At 37.6% G+C, this 20,644-nt stretch overlaps 2 protein-coding genes across 9 annotated transcripts in view; both read left to right on the plus strand.

The window, feature by feature from the left end:
- Window positions 1–9,371, plus strand: part of ubr3 (ubiquitin protein ligase E3 component n-recognin 3) — a 33,534-nt gene extending 24,163 nt beyond the window's left edge. Inside the window, exons 33-39 of the mRNA XM_077580216.1 lie at window positions 1,066–1,190; window positions 4,152–4,256; window positions 4,441–4,566; window positions 5,289–5,468; window positions 5,668–5,877; window positions 5,966–6,105; window positions 7,620–9,371. Of these exons, the coding sequence (XP_077436342.1) occupies window positions 1,066–1,190; window positions 4,152–4,256; window positions 4,441–4,566; window positions 5,289–5,468; window positions 5,668–5,877; window positions 5,966–6,105; window positions 7,620–7,737 (1,004 nt within the window). The 3' untranslated portion in view covers window positions 7,738–9,371. The remainder of the gene's footprint in view (window positions 1–1,065; window positions 1,191–4,151; window positions 4,257–4,440; window positions 4,567–5,288; window positions 5,469–5,667; window positions 5,878–5,965; window positions 6,106–7,619) is intronic.
- A 532-nt stretch (window positions 9,372–9,903) lies between these two features.
- The window catches only part of myo3b (myosin IIIB), a 90,855-nt gene continuing 80,114 nt past the window's right edge, over window positions 9,904–20,644 (plus strand). For 3 of the 8 annotated variants that reach the window (XM_077579754.1, XM_077579753.1, XM_077579757.1), the window contains exons 1-6: window positions 14,895–15,939; window positions 17,358–17,541; window positions 18,201–18,221; window positions 18,795–18,929; window positions 19,044–19,148; window positions 19,315–19,414. In XM_077579754.1, coding sequence (XP_077435880.1) covers window positions 15,890–15,939; window positions 17,358–17,541; window positions 18,201–18,221; window positions 18,795–18,929; window positions 19,044–19,148; window positions 19,315–19,414 — 595 coding nt within the window. In that variant the 5' untranslated portion in view covers window positions 14,895–15,889. Of the gene's footprint in view, window positions 10,168–10,246; window positions 10,284–13,355; window positions 13,717–14,894; window positions 15,940–17,357; window positions 17,542–18,200; window positions 18,222–18,794; window positions 18,930–19,043; window positions 19,149–19,314; window positions 19,415–20,644 lie in introns of those variants that run through there. The other 5 variants (XM_077579756.1, XM_077579759.1, XM_077579758.1 and 2 more) reach the window with 3 other exon arrangements.

The raw sequence follows: 20,644 nt of genomic DNA on the forward strand, positions 1-20,644 counted from the left end.
TATGTTTATTGAACAACTTTTAAGAGTTATAAAATATTGGGAGTTTTTTTTTCTTAAGTCAATAATAGACATCTTTCTTTTAAAATTCTATCAAAAAATTCAGGGAACTCCAAGGGCCAAGTAAGTAAGTAGCGCGCTATTGTTTTCCATAGTAAATAAAGTTTTCCAAAATTTCTGAAATGTTAAATTTGTATGTATCTTGGTGGTAATTTCAAACAAAAACAGAAGGTGCATAGAGCTCCCAGGGTCAGCATAATCTCTTAGAAAGTTAACAGGAAATTTACTTACCTGAAGTTAACAGGTTTAATAAATTCATCCATTTATCGGCTGCATGATTCTCCAAAAAGACAGATGGCGATATTCAAGGATTCAAAATGCTGAATATTTGTGCCGATAGTCTTTCCCTAATATTTGACAATGCTTTGGCCTGAGCACAAAAATGGCATATACAGTACCGGTAGCTGAGTGTTTGATGAAAAAAAATAAAAAAATATTTAAGCTGTAATAAAACACACATTTTGATAGTGATTGTTATTAACATCATCTTTGTGATACAGCAACAATCATATTTTAGCCACAGAACAGTGTCACATTTTGTCTCCTGAAAAGCCATCAATTCCCAAAACCCAGACTCACGAGTACAGAATTCAGCCCTTTGCGTCTGATTCCGCAGCTCCTTGGCGTGTCCTTCTTCTCAAGCTTGTCGCAGTATCTCCTCCATCGCCCACCTAAAGAGCTCGCTGACAAGCTGCAGTCATGTTTAATGACTCATTTCATTACTGCCTCAATTTGATTGACCGCTTTCAAGGACGAGCGGGACCCTCGGTACATAGAAATTGGAGATGCATCGGAATGAAAGTTACAATTATTCCAGATGGAGTTCATATGTAAAATCGCAGTTCGGATATGCAAAATCCACCACAATGAGCTAATAAGCAAACCAAATACATAATAATGGGATCGCAATTTGTTCTTTGGTCATATTTATTATACATGAGTGCCATTATAAGTCGTGTCTCGTATCACCTTTACTTTGTTATATGACTGTCCACGTCTCCCCTGTAGAGCACTTCACCTGTGTGGTGAAAATGCTGTACAACCTGCAGTTCATCCAGGCTCTGGCTGCACTCTCAACCAAGCTGAGGCCAGAAGAAAGGCAGGCCTGGAGTTCATCTGGGGCAATCAAAAAGGTAAAAGGCGCATAAGCCAAAGATTTCGACTCGCCTGCCTTCTGCAGCATCATCTTTATGGGGACAACCTCACTGGCTGTTTGGTGCGTTGTTAACAGTGACACCGTTTTTTTATTTTTATTTTTTATTTTTTTTTACCTAATCTCAGATTTAGAGTTGGTTGTAACCTTCTTTTTTTTCATTCTTTCTTTCTTTTTGTTGTTGTTAATCCACTAAGGTTGAACGTGATTTGAATTTATTATCTTCAGTACATACGCATTATTAAATGCCAACAAAATTAGCATATGCTAAACAGTTAGCAATCGCCATTAGCGCGAGCTATTACGTTTAAGGTAAACAAACACTAACCACTATTTAGTTCACACATACATCATTATATCGACACACGTTTAATTGAGTGAATATAACTACTAATTATTTATCTTCTGTGCATAAGCAATATTAAACACCAAACAAAAATATCCTATGCTGAACGGTTAGCAATCGTGATTAGCATTAGCGCGCTAGCGATGACAATTTTAGGTAAACAAACACTAACTACCATTTATTTCACACATACATCACTATATCTACATTATACATGTAACAGTGTCTTAAGTTTGGGGCAATCAAAAAGGTAAAAGGCGCATAAGCCAAAGATTTCGACTCGCCTGCCTTCTGCAGCATCATCTTTATGGGGACAATCTCACTGGCTGTTTGGTGCGTTGTTAACAGTGACACCGTTTTTTTAGTTATTTTTTTTATTTTTTTTTACCTAATCTCAGATTTAGAGTTGGTTGTAACCTTTTTTTTTTCCATTCTTTCTTTCTTTTTGTTGTTGTTAATCCACTAAGGTTGAACGTGATTTGAATTTATTATCTTCAGTACATACGCATTATTAAATGCCAACAAAATTAGCAGATGCTAAACAGTCAACAACAATCAACATTAGCGCGAGCAATTACGTTTAAGGTAAACAAACACTAACCACTATTTAGTTCACACATACATCATTATATCGACACAAGTTTAATTGAGTGAATATAACTACTAATTTATTATCTTCTGTGCATGAGTAATATTAAACAAAACAACAAACAAAAATATCCTATGCTGGACGGTTAGCAATCGCGATTAGCATTAGCGCGCTAGCGATGACAATTTTAGGTAAACAAACAATAACTACCATTTATTTCACACATACATCACTATATCTACATTATACATGAACAGTGTCTTTAAGTCTGGGGCAATCAAAAAGGTAAAAGGCGCATAAGCCAAAGATTTCGACTCGCCTGCCTTCTGCAGCATCATCTTTATGGGGACAACCTCACTGGCTGTTTGGTGCGTTGTTAACAGTGACACCGTTTTTTTAGTTTTTTTTTTTTTTTTACCTAATCTCAGATTTAGAGTTGGTTGTAACCTTCTTTTTTTCATTCTTTCTTTCTTTTTGTTGTTGTTAATCCACTAAGGTTGAACGTGATTTGAATTTATTATCTTCAGTACATATGCATTATTAAATGCCAACAGAATTAGCATATGCTAAACAGTTAGCAATCGCCATTAGCGCGAGCGATTACGTTTAAGGTAAACAAACACTAACCACTATTTAGTTCACACATACATCATTATATCGACACAAGTTTAATTGAGTGAATATAACTACTAATTTATTATCTTCTGTGCATGAGTAATATTAAACAAAACAACAAAGAAAAATATCCTATGCTGGACGGTTAGCAATCGCGATTAGCATTAGCGCGCTAGCGATGACAATTTTAGGTAAACAAACACTAACTACCATTTATTTCACACATACATCACTATATCTACATTATACATGTCTTAAGTCTGGGGCAATCAAAAAGGTAAAAGGCGCATAAGCCAAAGATGATCCTTTTTGTCTTTGTGCTCCCCGTGTGGTCTCAGGAACCGCCTTTCAATCTCTGTAAATCATTGTTTATGACTTGCCGTTGAGACGAATGAAGCCTTTTCTCATTTTTTTTTTATGTGGTTTCCACATGCGACGATATCGATCTTCATTATCTTGAACGGTGTGACTGCTGGAGAGCGTTGCATTAATTGGCTATTTGTCTTCACCCAATTAAATCGGAATTAGCGGGCGGGCTAGCTTGAATGTCAAAAGACAAATCGCTGAAGCCCTCCCCTATAGCATGTTTATTCTATTTATAATGGTCGTTCTGCTAAACAATCACGAATACAGACATTAGCGTGACTCTTTTAGGATTTTGAAGCCATGTAAATGTGTTGATAATGCGATTTTAAGAAGACTCTGACTGGTACTTGGATTAAATATAAATCTTTGGCAAAGGACAGCAGATGCGATAAGACGGCTGTTTTATATTCTTCTGCTTTCCTCGTGATGAATGCTTGCAGCGCTTGCTTTGTACAGCCCGCCCGGCTGCCCAGCAATGTGATTTTTATTTCAAAACACACACATTATTGACCTTTTGTTTATATCTGTTAACCGTATGTAGTACATTCTTTCAACCACCTACTGACTTGATTTGCGTACCTTATTGAGCTACATTATGCCGTTCACTTTCAGTGTAATGCAATGCAACTGTGCACCACTGCAAAAAATAAAAAAATAAAATTGTATTAGACCTCATTAGATGTGCCTGGTGTACCTCCAAATGGATTGTTATAGTGGTTGTAAGGATAGCGTGTATTTTATTTTGTTCCGGGTTACGCCTCATTAGGTGTGAAAACCTTTAAGGCCACCATGCAAGTGCTGTCCAGATCTGTCACAGTATGATGACTCGCCCATTGAAGGAGTCGTTTGAGAAACAAATTGAGTAGTTTGTCTATTGCTATAGAAGATTTTTTTCTTTATTTTCCTTTAATCAGGAATTTGTCTTATTTTGTAGATGAAATGAAGACAATTGATTAGTTCTTGCAAGCAGTAGAAACTGTGTTGATAAGATCTCAGTTGATGGATGTTTTTGTTTTGATTTTTAGACCCGTGCAAATGCTGAGACGTCTTTTGAAGCACTGCTCGGTCACGTTATCAGCGAGTTGTCCAAAAGCAACAATCTCTATGCGGTCAACATGGAAGATATAATGGTGAGTTACTAAACACTTTATGTAGCACCCTTGTTTTTCTCTCCTCATCCCCCCAAACAATAAATTTCAGTTTATACAAAGACAGTGATTCAACTAATACCTCACTCGAAGATATTTATCACATTATTATCAGCAAGCTGTTGGCTGGTTATTGATCGACTGCTGCTGTTTCCTCCCCCTTCAGCTGAGCTCCAGTGTGTGGTCTCCACAGTCTGTCGAGTTCAGCCTCCAGCAGTACTGCTTGCCCTTCCTTCGACTCGCCTGCCTTCTGCAGCATCATCTTTATGGAGACAACCTCACTGGCTGTTTGGTGCGTTGTTAACAGTGACACTGTTTTTTTTTTTCTTTTTGTTGTTGTTAATCCACTAAGGTTGAACGTGATTTGAATTTATTATCTTCAGTACATATGCATTATTAAATGCCAACAAAATTAGCACGTGCTAAACAGTTAGCAGTCGCCATTAGCGCGAGCGCTTACGTTTAAGGTAAACAAACACTAACCACTATTTAGTTCACACATACATCATTATATCGACACGAGTTTAATTGAGTGAATATAACTACTAATTATTTATTATCTTCTGTGCATGAGCAATATTAAACACCAAACAAATATCCTATGCTAAACGGTTAGCAATTGCGATTAGCGTTAGCGCGCTAGCGATGACAATTTTAGGTAAACAAACACTAACTATTTAGTTCACACATACTGTACATCACTATATCTACATTATACATGTAACAGTGTCTTAAGTCGCTTATAGACGACGCTTCAACAATAGTCCATGAGTACACGAGTGGTGCTAACTAACTGTTAACTATAGATATGCCTGTTAGCTACAATGAGCTCAATAATTTCCTGTCCACTGCGTGCGCCTCCAAAAAAAAGTCCTTGTAAAAACATTGATAGTATATTTTTAGTCGACCTATTTTTAAAATTAACTTTAACTTAACAGCCTTTTAATTTATTTCAATGAGAGAAAATTAACTACAAGTATATAGAATTTTAAAAAAAAATACTTATTTTCTCAGGAGCAGGAAGAGTTCTCTTCCCTGGCCGTGTGCTTGGGGCTCGCGCCTGCAACCCCCGTGGCTTCAAATCCTGTGAACAGTGCCTCGTGTCTGGAGTGGGCGGTCAGCGCCTTCGACTTGGTCACACAGTGGTGTGCTGAGGTCAATGGGCTCTCTCAGGTGCAGGCAGAGCAATCGCTGGTAAGCAGTCTGCGAATAGAACTAAATGGATTTGGGGTTATGGAGTTCGTAAATATGGGATTTGCATGTGAATTTCAATTTCGTTTTGAATGAGATGAGGTCTGGCAAGGAGGAAAGTAGAAAAAAAAAAAACCTCCAGGACAAAATGTGGAGCCGCCTAAATGTTTTCTCTCCTCCCTCTCATTTGTCTTGTGCAAAGACCTTGCTAGTCCAGGATCCTCAGTGGGCACCGCCCCGCCTCCTCCAGCTGCCTGACAACTACAATATCATCTTCCAGTACTACCACAGGAAGGCCTGCACTGTTTGTAAAAAGGTGCCAAAGGACCCCGCGCTCTGCCTTGTCTGCGGCGCCTTTGTCTGTCTCAAGGGCGTTTGCTGCAAGCAGCAGGGTATCTGTGAATGTGTTTTGGTAAGTTGCTCTCTGGTTCCCGATTTGGATCAAATGCTATCAACAGCTTCATCGACGTTGTTGATGGTGTTCACGTCTCGTTGTGTAGCACTCCCAACACTGTGGCGCTGCTACCGGCATCTTTCTACTGATTAACGCCTCAGTCATCATCATCATCCGCGGACATCGCTTCTGTCTCTGGGGTTCTGTTTACCTTGATGCCCACGGAGAGGAGGACCGCGATTTACGGTAACACGCGACACGCACAGCTGAGAATGACTTAGAATGTATTTTGAATAGAAGGCGTTGACTATGCAGCTTCTTAATTCCACGCTACCGTGTTTGTGGATCGCTTCAATGCTCGTTGATAATATGCTACATCTGGTGTGTACCTCTTGGCCACCAGGGGGCAGTACAATGCAGGTATACATAAGAGATGTTTCGTAACTACCGATGAGTGACTCGGCAAAATACTGTAATATTTGTCGCTGCAGAGGATAAAGAATATATGCCTGTATTATATTGTCTATACGTGTAGTTGCACCGAAAAATCGTCTGACGATCTTGTGTCGTGAAAAACGAGTAAGAAAGGTATCGCTGCACTAGCTTTATTGAAGGGGGCGGTCAAACGCACAAACGCAATACGAGAAAACTAAATTAACTAGCTAACCCGACTCCAGCTCCTGATGACGCTCACTAGGCCACGCAACTTAAATTAGCTGTACCCCTTTGTTCAAGATGATTGCTAAACATGAAATGTTACCGGTTTGTTGTTGTTTTTTGAACATTCAGTCAATAAAAACACGAGAGAGGCAATTAACTTACTTCATGACCTGAAGAGAAAGCTGATATCGGTGCTGGTGGTTGTGGCCGTCTGCATCTCTAACAAAAAGCGTTTTTTAAAATTTCTTTTAAATCACTCCAAACGCCACCTTTAAAGTCACACAACCCACACGAATAGCACAGTGTGTACAGTAGGGGTGGGAATCTTTGAATGTCTCACGACTCGATTCCAATTTTTTGGGTCTGCGATTCGATTCAGAATCGATTTTCAATTAGGAATGATTTTTGATTCAAAATGATTTGATTGACAATGATTCTTGCGCCAGTCTATATATGTGCAAGGAATTGTAATGATCTACTCCAGTCTGACACGCTAATGCTAATTAGCGCGCTACTCGCGGCACTTTTATCACTCAAAAGAGAAAAAAATAAACTTTTATTGGAATAACTTTTCCTTCTACTCTCTAATGTGACTACAACTTAACAGTGTATTAGACTGCGCGGAACCACACTGCCCCTCAGTGGCCAAACCGACATGAACAGCGCTCCAAATAAAGGCGCACACACAGACAAAGGCAAGACGGTATAAAATAATTTAAATAAAATAGATTTTGGGACATTTAAAATCGATTCTGAATCGTACTAAATAAGAATCACGATTTTTATGAGAATCAAATTTTTGCGGGCAGACCCCTAGTGTACAGTAATTATACTTTATAAAATCATGTTTTTTTTTTTTACCTTTCTCTTTTATTCCCTATTAAAAACGCATTTTTTGGGGGGGCTGAACTTTCGATTAATGGCAATTAAATTCATTCCAATGTGAAAAATTAGGTAGATTTAGATAGATGGAACTGAGAGTGGAAATCAATGGCCCACTGTATATTTGATCAATTCTATCCATCCATTTATTTATTTAACTGAACTGTCACTCCAGAGCTCACGTTTGTCTTCCCTCCCTGTTTTTGTTTATGTTCCAGCCGTGGAAAACCTCTCTTCTTGTGTGACGAGAGATATCGAGTGTTGGAGCAACAGTGGGTTTCACACACCTTTGACCACATCAATAAACGCTGGGGGCCTCACTATAACGGACTCTAAAAAAAAATCTAAGAAATAAAAAAAAAAAAATCCTCTAAAGTCCACTTTAAAACTGCAGCCCGTCACAGAGAAGAAGGCTATTTGCAAATTGTGTCGTTTTTGCCGCAGTGTCTGCCACGTTTGACAAAAACATCCACTCAATGTATCGGTGCCATAATCTCGGTTTGTGTAAAGTTTGGTGTACAATCACGAGCTTGAAGGATTAACACGTGTGTGCGTTTCATTATTTTGTCATGGAGGTTTCAACAGGGGAAAAATTCAATCACAAATTGGACACATCTAATAAAAAAATAAATTAAAAAAGCACAACTTTTCCCAGCGATGTACTTGGTTTGGAGTTGGCTGTAGGTATTTATTTGGATATATATGAAATGTCTCGCACTGATTATCCCTGCAATAATGCACCATTTATGATGATGTTGAAGCATATCCCTTTTAATCATGATTCTAGTTTGAGTTTCAAGCTCCTGACGGGTGCAGACGCATTACTACTACATGACATCAACACACTATGGCGTTTTTTTTTTTTTTTTTGCAAAAGAGCAAAAAAAAAAAGGCTCCTTTTATGGGTCTAGTTGCAATCCATCCTCAGGAATTTTGTTGTTGTTTTTCTTTGCTGTTGAAAATACGTTTTAGATGTTTAAATAAATGCTGCTGCTCGTTGTTCAAGTCATTTTTAACTTTTTGTGAAGGTCGTGCATTGAGGTTTTCGCTCAGATCGCCCACTTTGTTACACTCACTGAAGTTAACTACGTCCTGCCTGAGCTCTGCTTTTTTTTTTTTTTTTTTCCAACAACGGAATTTGTTTTGTTTTTTTTGTTTTGCTTGTTTTTACCCTCAATAATTGCGATTGACATTTAATGTGCGATCATTTTTGTCAAGGTCCTCTTCCAATGCATTTTTTTTTTTTAAGAAACACAAACAATTGATTTAGATTCAGACATTGAAGGGTCTGCACCCCACAAAAAAACAAATTGGCTGCATTTTACAGCAAACTCGAGTCCTTTCCTGGTTTTCAGTTCATGTCATCAAATTTAATGGAAAGAAAAACAATGTTAGGACTCAATCTGTGATTCGTAGTTGCATTCCAATATTACGTTTAGATTATTATTATTATTTTTTATTTTTTTTAATATCCGCATTACACTGTGCATGACGTCTTTTGAGCTGCTCTTCTTTAAGTGTCTTAGCTCATTCATTCTTTTCAATGAACTTTTGTTTTCTGGAACAGAGTAACTTCTTCCAGTCGTGCCTGTGAGATGTTTTGATCAGAGTGAAGATAAAGCCGAGCTGCCGTTTTTGAGTTTTTTTTTTTTTTTGCTTAGGTTGACACTTGAATTAAAAGAAAAAGAAAAAGCAAAGCTTGCCGAAGTCATGCATGCTGCATTTATGTTTACTAAGTTTCACTTGGTCATCACGTTTGCAGTACCCACTTTGTAAATGACCGCAAGCAAATAGTCAATGAGTGTAAATTGTGATTTGAAAGCTCTTGTGTGTGTTCTCCTGTGTGATTGAAGAGAGAATACAGTACATTACTGTAGGTGCAGAATCAAACTTTCTGATTTTGGCCAGAAAGTATGACTTGGACATTTAATGCAACATGTAATATATGTGAATAAAATATAAGCACACTGCTCTGTGTCCTGTAGTGTCGCCCCCCTGAACGTTTTTTTTTATGTCATTCATATTTTGGAAGAAGATGGAATGAAAAGAGCAGAGGCCCCAGAATTGAACCCTGCGGAACACCATACGGTCCATTTTACATGTGAATTCATATTGCACATATTTGTCTAAACACTTTTTCAGATTGACAACCACTGCTCTATTCCAAGTGTTAAATCATAATGTTCGTTAAGTAGCCTGACTGGGTAAACTTTTAATTAAAACTGCTCTGAGTAATTGTAGATTAATATGTACAAAGTGTTTGCACCAGCTAATAATTACTGCAGAAAATTATATCCTAACTACGTTTAAATTCACCATTTTTCACTCCGCTATCACCTAAAATGGGCCAATTTCAATAATCAGTTACTCCATTCCATTGTTGGACGGCAGCGTGACCTCGTGCCCTCAAACAAATTCCTCTACCATGTGACTTGTGTATTTTCTGGATAATTAGGTTGAGCTTTGATAAACAACAGAGGCCTTGTGGGGTAACAAACGAGAGCCACGCTAAACTTGTGATTTCAGCCAACTGGACCAAAGCCCGGCCAGAGGAGAGGAATGCTACCTGGAGAAAAGCGGTGAGGTTCAGCAATTCATTTGCGCCCTTCCTCTTTGTTTTTGCTTCCTGCTCAGGTGAGTGCACTGATGCCTTCCCCCCGTGCGGGTTCAGCATGCGCTACTCAGGTGTCCATAAGCTCATTATTCATTATTAAACTCCCTGACTGGCTGAAAGGGCAAATCAGTTTGGATATGTTGCTATGGATGGTAAGACTTAAGTTTTATTTTGTAACAGGTAATGCATACAAGAATGCAAGTAAGGCTTTTTTTGACTTTGTTTTTTTAGAGCGCAGAGATGGAAATGAGGCCGCAAACAACAAAGGGTAAGAATTAAAACGTAATTGTCCGTAGTACAGCAACACCTTTATATATTCCACACAATGTAAAGATGCAGAAGATTATTTTTTTTGTGATCTTGGTAGAGTTTGAATGCTGAGACATTAACTTTTTATATATACAAAGATGATAATCAGGTAACTTGTAGATAAGATTGTATGTGGACTATATGTGGACTATGTACGTAGACTGTATAGTGCAATGGTTCTCAGGCTTTATAAAAGTACTACTTAAAAAAAAAATCCCAATTAGTAGGCCCAGATGTTAGTCAAAAACAAGACAAGGTTTATTCATAAAAACTATATTTAATATTATTGTTAGCCACTTAAACATTACGCAATTTAAGACAATGTGCTTAACTGGAGTAAAGTTTATTTTTATTTTTTTCCTTTATTGAAATGACATTCACGTCTTTAGAACATCAATGCAACAGAGAAACAAGGAGCGCAGGGGTGGGGGTGCGAGTGTTGGAACGCGGCCATCAGTTGCCGGAAACGAACCCGGAAGTCGGACGTCCGTGGCATCTACCGACATAGCCTAGTCTTTTATGAAAGCCGCGCGCCTCGCTTGTATCCACTAACGTGATTCTCAAACATTGCCGTTCATAATTAGCATGTCATTGTGAATTAGTTGTGATTTAATAGTCATAGAGAATGTGTATTCACTATTCAGTGTCAACAATGTAGCAGCGCTAGCAGGTCTAAGCTAGCATTAGCGCCGTAAACAAGCTGACGATAGCACAGCGAATATGTTACTTGGTAGCATGATTTACAGTATTCATAATGAAGCGCTACTATAAAACTAAATTTTACTGGCAAAGTTTTATTTTTGGGAATGTAAAAGGGGGGAGGGGGACAGAGGGAGATAAACGTTTTCCTCGTATTCATGTGAGTCTTTAGGTTGTCCAGGGTAACAAGGGCAAAGTTGCTGCAGCCTTGCTCGTGGCTGCTAAGGTTTACCGCAAAGCCTCTTCATATCCCCTTAGCAAGGATTATATAGTTCGCAGGTTTTTTTTTTCTTCCTTCTCCGCCACAGAATTACCGGCCAGTTGACAATGTGGTGTTCCCACAAGGCTTGAAACAGAAAGGATGAAAATTAGATTACTCAAACTGAACCTGGCAATCATGTGCACTCACCGGCCACATCATTAGGTACACCTGTCAGGAAAGTCCAAGTCGACAGCTGCGCAAGGTTATTGTAGTGAACGAAAACTAACAAAATGACTAAAGCTTAGATTGGAGGGTAAAACAAACTTTGTTAATGAATACAATTTGAGTACTTAAAAAAAAAATACATTTTACGTTTAACTATAATGAAACCAAAAATGACCATTAGCATTTTTTTTTTCAAATAATTTCTGTATTACTGTACAGCCGTAAATGTTTATCTTTTATTCAACAAAAACTACAAACGTCAGTAAAGCTAAAACTAACAAAAAAACTAAAAAGAACCGCCCCCCCCAAAAAAAAATACAATTAAAAACTTAACGAACACTCCTGCAAAAAATGAATAAAACTGGAAAAAAAAGAAAGTCAAATTGATAATTTTTTTTTTAAAAAAGTACAGTAAAAACTATTATAGCCCTGAAGTTATGTTAAACTAATGTCTTTACAACAGTTCTTCTCATATATTTCACGAAATATGTTCTACTTCCTGGAAGGGTGTGACAAAATGTCATTGAGAAGCACTCCTTCACAAACCTGGTCATGCTCCGTTTTGAATAACATTATCAGAATGAATGTAATTATTATTATAGCTAAATAAGACAATTTACAGTATACTCACTACTATATGCAACACAAACATTAGTTTAGTTTCTGTCAGCACAAATATTGAATAATATACTGAAAGATGGGTGCTAGTGTATTGTGCTGTTGCAGGAAGGTAAACAATGAAGGGTAACTTGAGCTTGACCATGTGGGGTCACCGGTGTCTTGTTCAACAAACAGTTTCTCTGGGATTTTTTTTTTAATTCAACCTCTGTTCAAGTTAAATGGTTAAAGTCAATGTTGTAGTCCACCGGGGTTATAATAGCTGTGAAATTTTCATTAGAGTTAGTTTTGACTGTTGTTGTTTAATTCTGTTAGTTTTAAGGAGTTTTTAGAGCAGTTGGTTTTTAATTTTTAATTTTAGTTTAGTTTTTTAAATTAGTTTTTGTATTAGTTTTTTTTATTTTAAAGATGCAGAGTATTTGTGGCGTGCAAGATATGAAAAAAATAACCGCTAAGTGTATAATAAACGACTGTGATGATGACCTTTCTTCTTCAGTTCGGATGCACAGCAATGCCTAAATAAATACATTTAAAATGGATCCCGAAAGCTCATGTATGATATTTATTGACAAAAAGAAAAACAAAAGACACTTTTGCTATAATTAGTTTTAGTTAGTTTTATTGACATAAGAAATGGTTTCATATTAGTTTTCGTTTTTCTAAAAGCATTTAATTTTTACTTTATGTTGTTCATGATTATTAGATATTAGAATATCATTTAATATAATTTAAATTGAAGTATTTATTATTATTATTTTTTAAATATATATATTTTTATGCACAGCACTTTATCGCTGCAGCTTTAGAAATAAATATGAGTTATCATAATTTCTCATTCTCTTGCTTTTCACTGCTTGACGTGCTGCATGTACTCGGGGCCAGCAACAAGGCACTCTAAGCAGCCACGCCAGCGGACTATCCAAAGGGAAGATGTGTTTTCCGGGTTTAGACATAACTAGCTTGCTACCCACATTACAATTGTAGTAGACAAAATTACCAAATGAACAATACTGAGCTCTCCAGGAGAAAAAAAAACAAAACAAAACAAAAAAATTGTAGTAGACTCTGGATAGTCAAGTGTTTTAGCCACGCCCCCAAATATCTGGAAAACTAAACTGTACAAAAAACAGCAGTTTATCCCCATTGTTCAATCTTTTCGCAGTTTTTGTTTTAGCTATTGTCTTTGAAATAAAAACAAATTGCTTAATTCACTTTACAGGGTCTTTAAGTGCCTTGGAATCCATTGCGAATGGTTTCATTAGTATTATTATATACTCTATTATGTGTTCGTGTTTGTACTTAGTCTCTACTGAAACGACATTCATCTCTAAATAATTCATACAAGCAATACATTTAAACTTGTGAGATGAAATGGCAAACCCCAACAAAAAATGGGGGCTGTGTTTACATCAGGTTGCCAGATCAGGAGGAGTCATGTGACCTGGCAACTAGCGCGGACTTCCTGGTTACCTGCGTGCAATCCGAGACGCATCATATCAGCGGCCATTATGAGCGCATACACCTGCCACTTGAATATTTTAACTCGGCTGCAGATCAGGTCGCAAATTGCCGGTCAATTATTCATCCTCATAGTTTAGTATGAATTAAGTCGGCGTCATTTTGGAGTGGGACACTTTCACAGACGCGGGTACGTACGACTTGGATGTGTTTTGAATGACTTAAGATTTGGTGAGGTAGTCTATGCAGGACCCTCTAGTGGGGAAAAAACCCCAAACAAACACATTTTGTCAACTTGCTGCAGATTAATGATGTTATGGTGGACCGGCTTGCATTTTGTTGATTGATAAGCTAAATGCCGAGCATCATTCAGGAAGCGTTTTAAGGTAGGCGATTAACTTTTCTTTTTTCTTTAAGCATTGATGGATAACTCGAGATGAAGCAGGATTAGCAGGCAATTATTTAAATGCGGGCTGCATCAGTATGCAGACTGCTCATTGAAGGACAGCATGAAGGATATTTGGTTGGATTGCTGCAGCTGTGAGACGAGCCGGCTGGCGTGCGTACCTACATGTAATATCTGCATTACTCACCCCGAGTCTCCCGTCGTTCATAAATGTGTCCTCACTACGTTTATGTGTGAGTATCCGTTGAGTCTCCCGAGGGTTGATAACTGTTCACATCAAGCCGTCAGGGTCACACCGCCTCTGGCAGATTGTCCACACAAACAATCCTCTCCATCATGTTTCTTGGGGACGATATATATCGCAGTGTGGAATATCACAACATGACAAGTGAGGTTTCACGATAAATCATATCGTTTGAGGACGTTCGGGGCCTCTTTGACCCTTCGGACTTCGGCATCATTGGATCACAGGGAGCCAGCGTGATTCATGCTGGTGCTTTTCTCATGGCTGTTGACCATAAATCCTGACCGCTGTCATCATCATGGACAAGTTTCACATAAAGCGATGTTTTTGATGGAGCTGCATAGAAATAAATGTTATTTATTTTTTTCAGAATTTGTGACAATATGGGGTGACGTTGCCCTTAGTATGCCTTTGAAAGTTTGATAGCAAAAGAGATGATAAATTACAGGGATTTTTTTTTTTTACGCTGATATTTTGGTGGAGTAAAATTCTGATAGCCAATTGATCGGACGATTAATAAAAATAAAAATAGAATGACTAAAATAATTCATTTTTTTGGTCGCTTATTGCTTACAACAATAAAGGCGCAATATTTGACAATATTTTTATCCTTTAATATATTTTTAAGAGCGAAAAAATTGGCCTTTAAAAAAAAATAAAAAATTAATATTTATGTGGAGAATAATGTTTGAATGTCATTATATTTGTCTTATGTTGAAGTGTGCAAGTGTAAAAATCAGCCAAAAATTGGCCAATAATTACAGATTTTAAAAGAGCTAATATTGGCCCTAACGAATATCGTACTCGACCTTAGCGTAAATTGGGTTTGAGTGCCTTCACCGTCTCGATTAGTGGAAAGCTGAGCGCTATTATAATTTTTGACCCCAGGGGGCAACATTGTAGCCTGCATGACTACATTAAACGATTAATTGACTGACTGACTCCCTATTGAAATGAGTGGAAATGTTATTAATCCATTCCAGCTTTTAAAAAAAAAAAGTGTGTTTTTAATAAAGGAAATATAACTATGATATTGTACTTTTTAAAAACCCACAGTAATGACAAATCTAGATTTTTCTTGCTTCAGCTCAATGGACATTGTGCCGCTCCTTCTTGGCCACCTGGGGGCAGTATAAGCTATACGGATATACATGAAGACGGTCAAAATCCTCATTAAGCCGTATTAATAATAGTCGTTCCCCGTACAGGATGAAGATTATTTTTACAATTCTATCTGACTACATGTTTTGCTCTACAATTTGTTTTCAAGCATCTGTTGCTGAAAGTGTTATAACATCACCTCTATAGATGATATTAGCCTATGTATTTGCATTCTTTGTTAGCATTAAGCTAAACAGACTCATCTAAAGCAAAGCTATGTGGTTATATAAAATGAATAGTTTTTTCAGAGTCTTTTTTTGTTTCATCTCTTTGTCTAAATACCCGCTGGTTGTTGACCGCTGATTTAATAAGACAGGCAACCTTCCTTCCAGAGCGCGTGCAGTGAAAGTTTACCACTCATTCGCACCGCCACTTGTCAGGCTAATGCCGTCCAATCCAATTCATCTTGAGGAGATTGCACTCCTGTGGGGAAGGGGAGGAGGGGAGCCAGTGACGCGTCCCAGCGGACAGCGCTAAGCTCGCCTCGGTCAAACGTCGCTTGTTGCTCTTGCTGGCTGTCATTTGTATAATGATCGCAAAGGCGTGCTTTCCATGTCATTGTTCTCAACGCCAATGAGTCAGAAGAAAGTAACATTTGCCATGTAAGTACACTGACACCTGGTTGTCATCCTTACCGTTGCCGATTGGGTGCCAGGCACATTTGTTGTTTGTCAGTGAAGCTTATGAGCAGGCCTTGTGGGAATAAATGTACTGTACTGCCCGTTGCATGTCCCACTGCAAATACTTTATTGCTTTCATTGCCCGCTTCTCTTTAGTTTTATGTCGTGCTGTTAAAGTCTTTCTAGTCTGCAGTTATTTCTGTAACACAGCAGTTTTTTTTTTTTTTTTATAAACTGTGAACATCCATTTTTGTCATAGGAAAAAGTTAATTCTAGTTCATCTCTCCACAAGGAAACACAACAACCTTGCATATATATATACATAAGATTAATCACAAATTTGATATCTGTTCTAAATGTACAATAAAAACAATTCTAGGTTTTCATACTCTTGTTAACAAAAGTGGGGAAAAAAATGCTAGACTAAAAGAAATAGTTCAAATGATTTTTTTGACGTCTATAGACGTCAATGGCAGTGAATGAGTTAAAAGGTAAAAACATTGAATTGCATACTCACTCTTTAGTTTGACGTCGTGATGAATTTGCAGAGGGAGATTATTTAGTCGGGTTCTCCACGTTAAGACTTAAAATAGTTGATTGTTCACTGAATGTTTCTTCTTTAATTATTCTTGTGTTATTGTCACTTTAGCCAACTTGTACTGCGCAGACAGGACATACAAATGAGGTGGATGCACTATAGCCTAAAAATAACATTTACCTCTCATTATCTCATTCACTGCCATAAATTCATTTAAAAAAAAAAGATTATTAAAAATTAGGGGTATATATATAAAAGGGTATATATATATATATATATATATATATATATATATATATATATATATATGTGTGTATATATATATGTATATGTATTTAAAAAAAAAAAAACATTTATTAATTTTTTTTTTAATTGATTTGTTGGATTTAAAAAAAAAAAAAAAAAGGAGAGCAATGATGATGTCAAATCGAATGAACAATACTGAGCTCTCCCGGGAAAAAAATTAAAAAATAAAAAATTAGGGGTGACAGGCGATTAAAATTTTTTATCGTAATTTATCGCATGACTTCACTAGTTAACTCACGATTAATCACAAATGTTATATCTGTTCTAAATGTACAATAAAATAATCTAGGTTTTCATACTCTTGTTAACAAAAGTGGTGGTGGTGGTGGGGGGGGGGGGGGGGGTGTTTATCTAAAGTAATATAAATATTTTTTGACGTTTATAGCCGTCAATGGCAGTGAATGAGTTAACACCCACATTCACACAAAAAAAACACATTACCAAAAAATGCTCTCTCGTTCGCACCCAAAAAACACATCAGGCTCTAAAAACGAAATTTGACTTTCACTGAGACATTTTACTGAGTCTTCTTTTTCTTTCTTTTTCCATCCGCCAGGCGATCATTGTATGGCGTATATCCCTACAAGTCAAGCATGATTGGCCTGCAGAACCTGGGAGATCCGTCCGATAACTGGGACATCGTGGAGACAATCGGTAAAGGAACGTATGGAAAAGTCTACAGGGTGACCAGCAAGAAGGACGGAAGCCAGGCGGCAGTCAAAGTGCTTGATCCTGTCAATGTAAGTCAGACATTTTTAGTCCCTAAGTTGTGTTACAAATATTTTTGATATGCACGTCGAGTGTATACGTTTTGTATTTGACCAATAAAATGTCAAATACGGTGGAACCTCGGAGTAAGGGCTCTACTTTTGTCATGCCCACATTCTACTGTGTACTGTACCAAAAATAAGCATGTACAAAAGACTAGCTAGCAGCTGCGTATAAAACAGCCATAGATATGAAATGGTAGATACGTCATGCGCATTTGAGCTACGTGCTAACACCAATGCTAAGCTAATTTGCATGTTTTTCCCATTACCTTTGATGGCACAGTTGCCCCTGCTAACATGGCCGCCACACGTTTTAGCCTGCTCTAGTCTACTGCAAGTGCGTTGACCAGTCTGTTGATGGCACCACAGCGCCATCTACTGGCCAATTCTGGAACTAACAGACAAACAGAAAGAGAGAGAGTGCGTTTTGAGTGGACTGTCTGTTGAATCCTGGGTCCGTTGGTTCCAAGTCTTCAGGTTCCACTGTACTGTATTTACTAAAACTGACAGTTGGACATGTTAAGAGAAGGTCACCTTAAGATGACCTGTAACATTTTGTGATTTTGTGAGTAGTGTATTTGATATGACAATGCTCATACTGAAACTTTTGAAAAACTGCCTTATCTCAGCATACAAGCCACACCAACAGAGTAAGTTTCGTGTCCTCTGTGCAGTTGTGTCCCTCGTCTCTTACTGATGTACATTTATATCTCCCATTTTAAATTCATTTCATGTCATGTTATGTTCTAATTCGGCTTTACCCCAAAGTGGTGGTTCCTGCTTTAGCTGTATCCTCTCTATAAAACCTGCTCATTTGTTTGTGTGATAAGGACTCCTTAGTGTGTAGCTTAGACTTGTAAAGTAAAGCGATCGTCTTCCCGGCACTGGCCATTGTGATGCCGAAGTCTCCTGTTTCATCGCTCTGCCTTGACATGATCACGTAGACATCCAGAGAGGAGTTAGTTTGCCCTTGCCTCCTTCTGACTTTCACTTTCATGGAAAAGTAGCTTACCGTTTCTATATATGTCTTTGTTTTTCAGTCATCAAAAATAATTTACTTGGAAATTGGACTTAAGTTATTCATTTGTTCTGTCAATTCCACGCATTTTTATTTTAAAGTGGAAAACCAAGATGAGTAGAGCGGAGCCCGTACCGTGCATTTGGTAATCAAATATGACGCATCAATGCCTTCATTTTTTTTTCTTTCCCGATGTTGCCAAAAGGATGTGGATGAAGAGATTGAGGCGGAATACAACATCTTGAGGTCGCTGTCCAACCATCCCAATGTGGTCAAGTTTTACGGCATGTTTTACAAGTCGGAAAATTTAGCCGGTGGGCAGCTCTGGCTGGTGCTGGAGGTGAGCGCCGTACCAACAATGTCCAAATACAGCTCACCTAACCAAACAACACAAAATGTATGCTAATAGATAGCATAGCGGCGATTATGTCACTGTAGCATCTCTCTTCCCCAGCTCTGCAACGGCGGTTCTGTCACGGAGCTCATCAAAGGCTTGCTGATGCGAGGCCAACGTCTGCAGGAGCCCGTAATAGCATACATCTTATGCAGCGCCCTCCTGGTAAGCCGCTAATGTTAGCCATGAGGTGGGATTCAGCATGCATAGAAAGAACATGCTGAGCATTCATCGTGACAGGCCAGAATAAACGTCTTTTCTTCTCACTGGCTCAGTTTGTTTTGCTGTACGTCATACGTGCTTTCTCTCTCTCTCTCTGTCACCTTGAAAGGGTCTCCAGCATCTGCACAACAATCGGATTATCCATCGTGATGTCAAAGGCAATAACATCCTCCTGACAACGGAGGGAGGAGTCAAATTGGTTGACTTTGGTACTGTATTTGTGAAATTTCTCCTCATTCTGTTGTAGGAAGCGGGAGAGGAGCCTACTAATTGTCAGTCCAAAATTTTTTTTGCTTGAGGGAGTTCCAATAATATGCTGAAAAACTCACTTATTTATTTTTATTTTTATTTTTTTTGCTCAGACCTAAGCTATGTCTAATGTTAGAAAAAAACTTTCGTGCCATCTAGTGTCAAGCCACTATGTTCTACTGAATAATAAAAAAAACAAAAAAATCAAAATTTTCACTAACATTGTAATTCCACATCATTCCATATAATTCAATATCATTCTAAAATGTTCACCAATATATTGCAAGTTTTTCACACAAAAACATTCTACATAAATTCCATATTATTCAATATAATTCCAATTTTTTCCCACCAATCTATTGCACATTTTCACCAATGTCATTCCACGTCATTCCATATCATTCTATATTTTTCCCACTAACATATTATATATTTTTGCAAAAAATCATTCCACATAATTCCATATCGTTCAATATCAGTCCACATTTTTTTAACCAACATATTACACGTTTTCATTAAAAAAAAAAAACTTTCAACATCTTTCCGTGTTATTCAATATCATTCCACTTTTTTTTTTTATCAACATATTGCAAATTTTCCATCCATCCATTTTCCTAACCGCTTGTCCTCACAAGGGTCGCGAGGGGGTTGCTGGAGCCTATCCCAGCTGGCTTCGGGCAGGTTGTTGCCAGCCAATTGCAGTATTGCAAATTTTTCATTAAAAAAATCATTTCACATCATTCCATATCATTATCATTCCACATTTTTTCAAGAACAGATTGCACATTTTTCATTTAAAAAAATCATTCCATGTTATTCAATATCATTCCACATTTTTTTACCAACATATTGCAAATTTTCCATTCATCCATTTTCCTAACCGCTTGTCCTCACAAGGGTCGCGAGGGGGTTGCTGGAGCCTATCCCAGCTGGCTTCGGGCAGTAGGCGGGGTACACCCTGAACTGGTTGTTGCCAGCCAATTGCAGTATTGCAAATTTTTCATTAAAAATTTTTTTTCGCATCATTCCATAACATTATCATTCCACATTTTTTCAAGAACAGATTGCACATTTTTCATTTAAAAAATCATTCCATGTTATTCAATATCATTCCACATTTTTTTTTACCAAGATATTGCAAATTTTTCATTAAAAAAATAATTCTACACCATTCCATGTTATTTATTATC

Source organism: Vanacampus margaritifer, chromosome 11, assembly GCF_051991255.1.
Source record: "Vanacampus margaritifer isolate UIUO_Vmar chromosome 11, RoL_Vmar_1.0, whole genome shotgun sequence".
Classification (NCBI taxonomy): domain Eukaryota; kingdom Metazoa; phylum Chordata; class Actinopteri; order Syngnathiformes; family Syngnathidae; genus Vanacampus; species Vanacampus margaritifer.